Source organism: Anser brachyrhynchus (genome assembly GCF_964034855.1).
Source record: "Anser brachyrhynchus genome assembly, chromosome: 23".
Classification (NCBI taxonomy): Eukaryota; Metazoa; Chordata; class Aves; order Anseriformes; family Anatidae; genus Anser; species Anser brachyrhynchus.
In genome coordinates, this window is record NC_137716.1 from 6,398,272 (window position 1) to 6,408,247 (window position 9,976).

Genomic DNA, 9,976 nt, shown 5'->3' on the forward strand with positions numbered 1-9,976 from the left:
CCTCTCTGTTTCTCCCAAACACAGCTTTTCATCCTCCTGTCACCCCCAAACACAGCCCTTCATCCCTCTCATCCCCCAAGTTCTCCCAAATAAGTCCCTCGAGCCTCCTCTGTCACCCCAGGACACAACCCTTCCTCCTCCCCGTCACCCTCGTCCCCCAGACATGTCCCTGGAGCCTCCCTGTGTCCCTGTCCCCCAAACATGGCCCTGTCCCCCCCACCCTGCTGGAGCCGCGGGCAGGTGGTCATGGGGACCCCAGGGAGGTGGCTGTCCCAGCCAGATGCCCACCTTGTTGGCACCCAGAGGGTTGGGCACAGGACCCCCCAGCATGCTGCCTCCATCCGGTGGGATCCCACCCTCCAGTGTCCCCTCCACAGGATGCCGCTGAGGACCACCACCATTTACCACCATGTGTCCCTCCCAGCCTTCCCCACATCCTTGACCCACCAGCTTATCCTTAAAACGGTCACCCTGACAGCCATCCTCAGGCACAAAACAGCCATGGGTGCTGCTGGTGGGACATCTTCCCAAAGGGACAGAGGGACATGCCACCCCGGGGCAGGGACATCATCACCAGTCTGCAGCTGGCCAGAGCATCTCTGCAGGCCTCAGCCAGTGCCCCAAGCAGGGGTTGGGTTCTCCTCTGCAGGGCGGGGTTTTGCCCCATGCTGATGGGACTTGACTCAACCTCTCAGCTTTCCTGTCTCTGAGGCAACAAACAGCAGGACATTTCAACACAAAGATGACCCAACTAGGTGCCGTGCTGTGCAGAACACTTCTGCTTCCCTTTATGGAGCAAACAACCTCCAGTTCTGGATGTGTCTAAAACCTGGAGCCCTTGCCCCACCCTCCCATGCACATGCAGAGCTTGGCTGAGGCTGGGCTGCACAGGCCATGCTGGTTGTGCCGTGCTACCCAAAAAGAGCAGATCACGAATCTCCTCCACTCTGCAGGTCCCATGGGGCTGTGAAAACCCAGCCTGCAGCATGTTCACGTTGGCTGTCATGAGATGAGAACCTAACTTGCCCTCTCGTTCCTCGCAGGAACCCTTCCCTCTTGTCAAGAGTCTGGGCTCTTTTCTGGATGAGACAGCAGGGCCCGGCGGGCCTCACACTGCCCGGCAGCAGCAGAGTCCAGTGTCCAAGCCAGAAGTGCACAAAAAGATGCTGCTCCTCCTCCTCCTCCACCTTCTCCTCCTCCTCTTCCTCCTCCTCCTCCTCCTCCTCCTCCTCTTTCTGCTCATGCTGCTTCACAGTCAGCTACTTCCTGGCATTGCACACAGCTTCTCACCAACCATTAGGAAAGAGCTTCTGGTTTCAGAGGAGAGGGACCCTGCTGCCATCTGAAGAGGCTTGCCTTACACAAGTCCTCCTGCCTGGATGCCTCTGATGGTCTTTGGAAAAGAGGAGAACTTGTAGGAAAGTGTCCACTGATGGAAAATGGTGAGTAAGAACTTGACCTGGGCTGCTGTGGACCTGAGGATGGGGTGTGGGGAGCAGAGCCATATCTCCTGCTCAGGAAGCTGGAGAGTTTCTGTGGCTGTGTCCTTGTGAGGGGCCAGGTCCTGCTGAGACCCTCGCCCCCCTTAGGGAGTAATAACAGGCAAAGTCCTGTGGTCCATCTGCGCTGGTCGGAGCTTCAAAGGTCTCTGACCAGTTCCTGGGCTCAGAGCAAGAATTGCCAGGTGACATTGGGCTGAATATAAAATATGTGAAAGAGGAGAAGCTTACATTGTGCTGCTGAACCCAGGAGGGCACCCAGCAACGCAAAAAGCTGGACTTTATTACTGTGACAGCAGTGCTGTATCCCACAGGTAGACTCAGGTACTCTGTCTGTCCCACCCCATTGAACAGCACTAGAACTTACGGTTAGAAACATCTGAATTGTGTTCACATCTAAAATCCCTGAGGCATGTTTGAGAGTTGCTTTTTTCATTAGTTTCTGTGAAATCTCCACTGCCTGGTGTGCAGGAAACAGCAAATTCACGCTGTTCTACCACAGGCTCTGCTCAGAGTGCTGTGTTTGCAGTGTTTACTGGGGAAACTGCGGTGACTGCCCAGGGATGAGAGGGGAACTTGAACCTATTTAGGTGTCTAAATTTGAGCATTTATGTCTGAAAATATTGCGTAGCTTCTTTGTGCTCTAGCCCTTCTGTTGTGAAATAAAAAAAAAATTACGCAAGTGCAAACCCAGACTGAGATCCCAGAGGGAGGAAGGCTTCAAAACCAAAGCCTATGGCAGGGCAAATGGAGCAGCCAGCTCTGACGCAAACGGATGCTGTGGTCTGAGGACAAGAAGGCAGGAGAAAGATACAGGAGGAAGAGGATCCTTCCCCGTCCATATGGTCTATCTGGGATGGTTATGAAAATGTAACCCTATCATCCCCGAGCTTTGTGCTGTATCTCAGACTTGGCATTCTTCTTCTGAAAGTCATCCAGGCACCTCCTGACTGCCTTTCTCCAGAGACTTCAGAAAAAGGTGCTGCTGGGACGTTCAGGAAGCCCGGGCAGCTCTGCGCTGGGGCTGGTGTGGCCCAGTTTGCCTGTGCGCTCATCACGGTGTGAGCAGCACAGGAAGCACCTCATCAGAAAAGTAGGGCAGATCTGCTGTTTCTTGGCCTTTTTTTTGCATACAGCCTTCAGCAGGATGGGTTTTCCTCCAAGGAAAGATGCCGACAGCTCTGCATGGTCTCCTCCATGCAGGTGCCGTGGCCTCCTGTCTCTGAGCAGCCAGACCCCTTCTCCTTATGGAGAGGCCGTCACAGAGCAGGACACATCCCCATGGTTTTGGGCTCCTCAAGGCTTTTCCTGGAGCTCACAAGGGAGCTGCCACACTTCTGATTACCATGGTCTTCATGGGGGACAGGGCCAGGGCAAAGTAGGTTGCTCCCCTCCGAGCCTTGGGCAATATCAAGGTCTCAAATTCTGCCCTCAGGAGCTTTGTTACCAGTAGGGCATAATTCCCTTCCCTGTCCCACTGTTTGGAAGGTTCCTGGTAGTGGGCAGAGGATGGATCAGGCCAAAAGACTCCATGATACAGCTTCTGGGTGCCCTCACGGTGGTGGACCTGTTCCCAGTCTGGTTCAGCCCTGAGCTCTTTTCTCAGACACCCATGCAGTGAGCAAAGGCCACTTTTCATGGAGGAGGCTCAGTGTCAGGCCATGCCGAAGCAATAGTGCTTTCTGCAGAGGGGCTTTGACTCATTTTCCTCCATAATGTTTTAACTGGAGCTTTTCTTAATGGTTGCAGAGGCACCCGGAGGGGAAAGGGGCCATGGTGCGACACCTCCAAGCAAAGTTCAAAGGCAACAGGGAAGATCTCCCTGAAGCGGGCAGCTGGCTGGAGAGTCGCTCGGCGGCATCCCCTGCAACGGAGCCAGGACAGATGCCTGTGCTGGGCTCCAAGGGTGAGCCGCCCCCTGAGTCCCCTCGGACCAGGAGGGTGGACTTCAGCAGGGCTCCTCCACCCCACAGCAAAGGTCAGAGTGTGGGACAGAGCTCGCTTCCTCATCCCGTTTCTGAGACCCCGGAGTGGATGGCACGACTGAAGAAGGGTATTGCTCAGGACACCAGCTCCCAGCCAGCCCCTGCAAAGCCAGGAGGAAGAGATGTGTTGAACAAGGAAGTTGGAGCCACCTCTGATCCTCCCCAGAGAAACCAAGCCCAGCAGAAATGGCCGCCCATCAAAGACAAGGGTGCTCCAGCAGTTCCAGCCAAAGGTGCAGCCGTTGCAGCCTCCCCAGATGCTGTGGGAAGCACCCAGGAGACAGGGCACCCCACTCTGCCTCGGAGGAAGCCTCTGCCACATGTCATGACACTGGGAGCGAGGCCGGCCAAGCCCAGGCGCCCTCCTGCCGTGGATCTGGAGAAGTTCCGTGCAGCTGCACGTCCTGGGATGCCCGGCCGTCCTGCCGTGGAGCCAAGGAGCGCTAAGCTGGGTATGGCCAGGCACCTGCTGGCACCTCAAAGCCCCCCACTGAAGGCAACCGCTTCAGGATGCAAAATTTTCCAATTTAGAGCCTGGAGATCCTGGGAGACAGAAATTTTGGGTGGGCTGAGAGAGAAGTGGGGGCTGGTTAGTGACGAAGGGGCTTTATGAACATAGCACATGCAGGGGACGTAGGACAGCAGCTGGAGAAACAAGGAGAGATCAAGTGCCATGTCCCTGGCTGGGGACAGGTATCAGACTCTGGGGTGCTTGCAGGGAGTGGGGCTGGAGCGAGTACTTGAGGGATCTTGGCAAACGGGGGCGAGTCCAGTGCTGGGCACTAGGATGGCTGGGGGCTGGAGCACATGGGGAAGGAGAGGCTGAGACCCAGGCTTGGTTGGCTGGGAGGAGGGAAGGCAAAGGTGACATCGCACTGCCACAGCTGCCTAATGGGAGGAGAAGGTGGAGCCAGACATTTCAGAGGTGCCAGGAGCAGGACCAATGGGCACGAGCTGTAGCAGGGGAAACTCCAGTTAGATGCAAGGGGAAATTCGTTCCTGTCGGAGTGGTGCAGCCCTGTGGCAGGGACCAGAGAAATGGGTATCTCTGTCCTTGGAGATACCCAGGTGTCAGCTGGACGAGGCCCTGAATGACCTGCTCTAGCTCTGAGGCTCTCTCAGCCCTGCTCTGAGAAGGAGGTTGGATGAGAGGCTCCTCAGGCCCTTTCCGACCAGCCCACCCTTCCGTGACTGTAAGAGCAGTCAAGCATTACTGGTGGGAAGCAGAGCTGGCCTCCTCCGTCCCACGACAGAGAAGCACTTACACACCCTTTGGGCAGAGGCTTTCTGAAGCTGGCAGCACATTGCCTGCAACACCATCTGCCTCCAAGCCTGAGGGAGCTGCCAAGGCTGCAGGGGCACAGACAGGACCATGGGGGCACCATTGGGACCCGGGTGCCGCCTGGTATGTCCTTACTGGCTGCCGGCTGCCTGCGGGACGCAGGGCTTGGTGCCTCTTGACGTGGTGGTTCTCCATTCGGCACGAACTCTGCCACAGTCCTACCAGATGGTGTCCTTCCAAATCTAGGCAGATTTGTTGCTTTCTAACAGCCACCACTCTGCTAAGACATGCTCTCAGCTTTGAAATTTGTTTCAAATCTTGCTTCTTCCTCAACTTTTCTAATTTCTTCTTTACCACCTTGTTATAAGGACATTTCCCTTTTACCCAGCTCATGCCATAACTGTGGGGCAGAGTGCAACTCTAAGAGTAGAGCCGTTCCCTTTCCCTATGAGAACTGCAAAGCCAAACTCTTTTATATTATTGTATTAGCCCACCATTTTGTGGGATCATTCAGAGGCCTTTATCAGTCCTGGCTGTGCTGTTGTGCTGGGAGATGCTCACCCAAAGAGGGGCCCCAGCCTAGACGGTTAGAGTCGCCCTGGCAGAGGAGTGAGTGATCCTCCCTCCATATGTCATAAAATCTGGCAGTTTTCAAGTATTTTATTGTCTTCTGGAAACTGAGGCAAGTTGGAAAACCTAGAGTGACTCCCCTAGATTTACTTATTTTTGTTAATCACAGGTTTTAAGGTAATCTTACAATTTTTTTAAGGCTTGACATGTGATTGCTCATCACTTGGTACAGTAACCCCATCAGAGCCCCAGTGTTGGATACTCGTGTTGGTTACTGACTGCTCTAGCTGACCAGGCTGGTGATAGCTATGAGTCTGGCAATAAAACTAATGGCATCTTGGTGCGGCTGTACGAATGCTGGGGATTGTAGCAGGTGCAGCAGCACTTTCTGGCTGATGATGTCCCTGAGCACTTGGAGATGCCCAGGACTTGCCCTGATACCAAGCTGACGGAGATCTGGAGTTTAGCATTTTCAACATATTCAAGATACTCATATTTGGCTTCTTCCCCTTGCCTTTCATCATTGGTCCAGGGAGAAAAAACATTAGGGACACAAGGGCAGGAATACATCCATTAAAGCTCCCTGTGGAGCTCCCCAGTGAGCCGTGCCCCAGAGTGTAGGGAAGGAAGAAAATTCCCAGATGGGCCATGGAGAAAAACTCCTCGCTGGATCCAGATGGGCAGCCAGCTTTATCACCCCACATCCCCCTGTACAAATCTAGCCTGAGGAGGCTCTGATCCTCTGAGTTGAGGTGAAAACTTGAAATAATCCCTTGTTGCTTTCCGGTTCCTCTTTTTACCACAGGTTACCCAAAACCAGGTTGTGTGGCATCGGGCCCGGCGCGGTTCTCACCGCGGGACGCTCCAAGTGCAGCAGGGTAAGTACTGATGAGGTGCTTTAATTTTAGGTGGCCTCCAGGCTGTCCTGACCAGGTGGGAAGGGCACCAGTTCCATCGGGCACCAAGGCATGGGTCCGTCGGTTTTCCTGCCTGTTCCTAGAGCCCAGCTTGGGATGGCTCCTCGTGCAGGCAGCTCCAGTGGTACAAAGCATTGTTCTTCACAGGCTGCTGCATGGCTTCCTAATCACACTCTGCTCTGTCCCAGGGATGAAGATGAGATATACGATGATGTAGAGACCGTTGGGCCGGTCAAGAGAGACCAAAGTGTTCCACTGCCACCCACGTCCCGACCACCAGCGTATCTCCATCCTGGAGGAGGTGGGTGCAGGCTGGGTGCTGGATGTGGTGCCTCAGGGAGCACTGAGGACCCAGTGAATTCTGCAGCCAGCAGCAACTACACTGGGCTGGCTGCGCCCATGCATGGGAGGACAGTGGGTTTCTCTGCCACCTTGTAAACAAGCATGGGTGACTGATCCCCTGAAATTATCAGATGTGCTTTCCAGCCATCTGGATGAGTCCATTAACATCAACTGAGCTTGGCCCTAGGGACACACATGGCCCAGCGAGGCAAGGACCATGGAGAGCAGCTGCCCCAGAACTGCCAGCCTTGTTCCCTGACCTGCCCGGCTCATTTCAAGGCTCATTTCTCTGAATTCAGCAGCTGGTGGTCCCAGTGGTCCCTCTCTCACTGTAGTTTCAGTCTCTTTCCCTGTGTTGTGTCTCAGTGGGTGCCTGCAGCTTACACCAGCCTCATGTCAGCATCTCTCTCTGGGTTTGGTTTTACAGGAAGAGATGCCGGTCGAGCCTCTGGCAGGTTTGCCCTGCTGGCAGCTGTGCAAAGGTAACGAGGGGGTTTCGTGCTTTCCGTGGGGCCTCAAACTGCCAAGAATCCTTGATGCTTTTGCAAAGCTGGTTGTTCGGTTGTCTTTGCTGGGGTTGCAATAGAAATGTTGGTGGTGAAGGGCACAAGTGGAGGGTTTAAACCTGGCTCAAGAGTACCAGCATCCCTGGAGAGAGGCACCTCTGGGTGCTGGGGGAGACCCAGAGCAGGGGAAATGTGACAGCATTGGCCAGGAAGAAAAAGTGTAAGGGGGGGTGGGAGTGGGGTTACCCAGGCTTTCCCTTGACTCACAATGACTCTGCAGAGAAGCCCAGGCCTCCCGAAAGATGAAGCCAATGACACTCAAAGAATGCAAGAAGGAAGAGAAGGCAGACAGGGAGTTTCAGAAGAAATTCAAGGTGAGTAGCACTGAGCGGTTTCGTATCCCTCTAACCTCCCTCTTGCTCCCCAGGAAGGGTGCTGTGCACCGCAGAGACCTGGCAATACCCGGTCAGACCTGCCCCATGCCCCACCAAGGCACCCCCAGATCAGACTGGTCCCGCAGACCTTTTTGCTTAAGAGGAGCCTGCTTTTTCCTTGAAGGGAAGGAGATTGGAGCTGCATGGCCAGCATTCCTCGGAACAGCTGCTTGAGCTGCAGCACTGCTGTTTGTGTTTCAGTTTGAAGGGAGCATCAACGTCCTGACCCAGATGATGGTTGACCCTGCAGTGACGGAGAAGAGGGGCGGAGGGAAGAATCTGCCACTCAGACGGGGAGAAATTCTTGATGTGATTGAGTTTACAAATAAGGAGCAAATCCTCTGCCGAAACAGCCAGAGGAGGTGTAAGTCCATGGGGACTGAGGCTCTGCTTGGAGCAGGGATCACAGCACACAGCTTCCAGGCAGTCATTGCTGGTAACAACTTTCTTTGCACATGCACCATTAGACTGTGGGAGACATCCCCTTGCTGTTGGAGATAGTCAGCATATCCTGGGTCTCCAGTGTTCCTGCTTCTCTTTGTAAAAATGCCGTGCTCTTCCTCCCACTCGGAACGAACATTTCTGCCTTTAGCTGGGCTTGTCATCTTCTGCTAAAAGCCTCTGCATTTCCCAGGGCTTTGCTCTGGTCACAGACTCCACGAGCTATGCTTGCACTGAAGGGTGCTCGGGTGAAATGGGCTGCAGACCCCCCCCAGGCAGAGATGGGGATCAGGGCTGTGACCCAGCCCGGCAGGCTGGTTCCCTGCGTTGTCAGCAGGTTCCTCCCAAGGGTCCCGCTTGGCTTCCCGGAGCCAGGCTGCTCCTCTCCCCCAGCTCTCCTGGGGATGTGGGGTGCTTCTAAGCCCTGCCTGTGCTGGGGTGCGACCCCGCTTATGGCCCTGCTCCCCGCACAACCTGATGTGCTTCTCCTTGCTCTCTTGCAGATGGCTATGTGCCCCGGGCTGTGATGCTACACCTGTGAGTATCTGTTTCCTGGCCCCTTCCTCCCCACTTCATGAGCTGTGGTGATTGCCCAGCGATTGCCCAGCACTGAACCAGCCCTGGCCATCGAGTGCTGGCTCTAAACCATCCAACCCAGGCAGTGGCCATAAGCATAATGCCTGCTAGTTGGCCTAGGGGGGCAATCTGCCCTTTCCATTGATTTTTGGTGTCAGGAGAGGTTCTGGCACTGGGAGAAACTTCTCAGGATGCTGTGAGCCCTCCCCAAGCTGTGGTCCCAGCACATGGGACTTGCCCGGGCACTGCTCAGCTGCTGCTGCTGGCACAGCACAAGGGGCTCCCAGCGTCCTGGGATGGGGCCTCCGTCAATGTGCAATGCCAGAGGGGCCAGATCCATTCTCCCCTCATGCTGGAGGATCCCATCTCTCGGGAGGAGCAGCCCAGAGGGGCAAGCATGAGCCTGGCAGGAGGTGAAAGGGGTGACACGGAGCACACCAGAGCTGAGAGGCATGTTAGGAGGTGGGACAGACACAGCAGCAGGAGCTGGCCCTTGCCTCAGTGGTGGGAGGTCATGGGGGACCAGACTGCTCACAGCATCCCGTTTTTTTCCCCCACAGGGACACTGACATCTATGACGACGTTGAGATTTATGGTAGGTTCAAGTGGACTGCTGTCAGTTCATGAGCAGGCAGCAGCTGTGTTTCAGGTCCTGTGTCCCTCAGCAGGCAGCAGTCGGCATGGTCCCAGGGCCCCTTCCCCAGGCCTTGTACCCAGACACTGGTACCAGGGCCTCCCCTCCCACCCCCTGCTATTTCCCTACTTTCCATCTCATAGGAGCTGGGATCTCCCCTCCCTCTTTGATTTCTTTCTTCCCTGGGACATGTCTTTCTTTCTCACAGGTCCCCAGTGTTCTTCCACTCCCAGTTATGTGGATCTCTCCACACCCTTTCCCTTCTCAGCTTGCTCCCTCCACTTGCTGCTAGCCCCATGGACCCCCCTTTAAGGTGTCCCTGACCCCCAAACAACTCGGGATGCCTTTCCCAAGCTGTTACTGACTCGCGGCTTACAAACACCATCCCTCTGCCTGCAGAGGGCTTTTCAGATGGAACTCAGTGGAGACAGCTGTATTTTAGCTATGCTGATGAACAAATATTTTATCTATTCCACCTGTCAGGTTGAACAATCCGTGCTAAAGCCGAAGTCATGATGCACACCAACAGTGACCTCTCCAAAGGCCAAAACATGGAAAGTACTATACGCCACGCTCTTGCTTTGGAAGGAGGTCTGCTTCCTCTGAGATAGCTTGCAAAAGCCACCACATCCCTGCTGGAACAGCAGCGAAGCTGTTCAGCACACTGGGGGGCTGCAATGATCCTGTCCCACAGAGGCAGGGACAATGGATATCTCCATACCAAATCTCCATATCAAGCCCTGTCTGTGGCCTAGTTTTGTATGTGTAAAATACAGCAGTGATTTGAGAG

General features: G+C 54.9%; 1 protein-coding gene across 1 annotated transcript; it reads left to right on the forward strand.

Moving 5' to 3' along the window:
* Window positions 1–888: 888 nt before the first annotated feature.
* Window positions 889–9,973, forward strand: PRAM1 (PML-RARA regulated adaptor molecule 1). Its single transcript, XM_080566249.1, has 10 exons — window positions 889–1,442; window positions 3,249–3,936; window positions 6,142–6,214; window positions 6,442–6,554; window positions 7,023–7,077; window positions 7,382–7,475; window positions 7,737–7,899; window positions 8,480–8,513; window positions 9,113–9,147; window positions 9,670–9,973. Exons 1-10 carry the CDS (start codon window positions 1,440–1,442, stop codon window positions 9,672–9,674), a joined length of 1,263 nt encoding a protein of 420 aa, XP_080422375.1. The 5' UTR covers window positions 889–1,439; the 3' UTR covers window positions 9,675–9,973.
* Window positions 9,974–9,976: the final 3 nt, after the last annotated feature.

What these genes read in the sequence shown, in the direction of transcription:
- PRAM1 (XM_080566249.1), top strand. An exon ending in GACGCTCCAAGTGCAGCAGG is followed by an intron (nt 6,215 to 6,441) that starts GTAAGTACTGAT and finishes GCTCTGTCCCAG; the next exon opens with GGATGAAGATGAGATATACG. An exon ending in GTATCTCCATCCTGGAGGAG is followed by an intron (nt 6,555 to 7,022) that starts GTGGGTGCAGGC and finishes TTGGTTTTACAG; the next exon opens with GAAGAGATGCCGGTCGAGCC.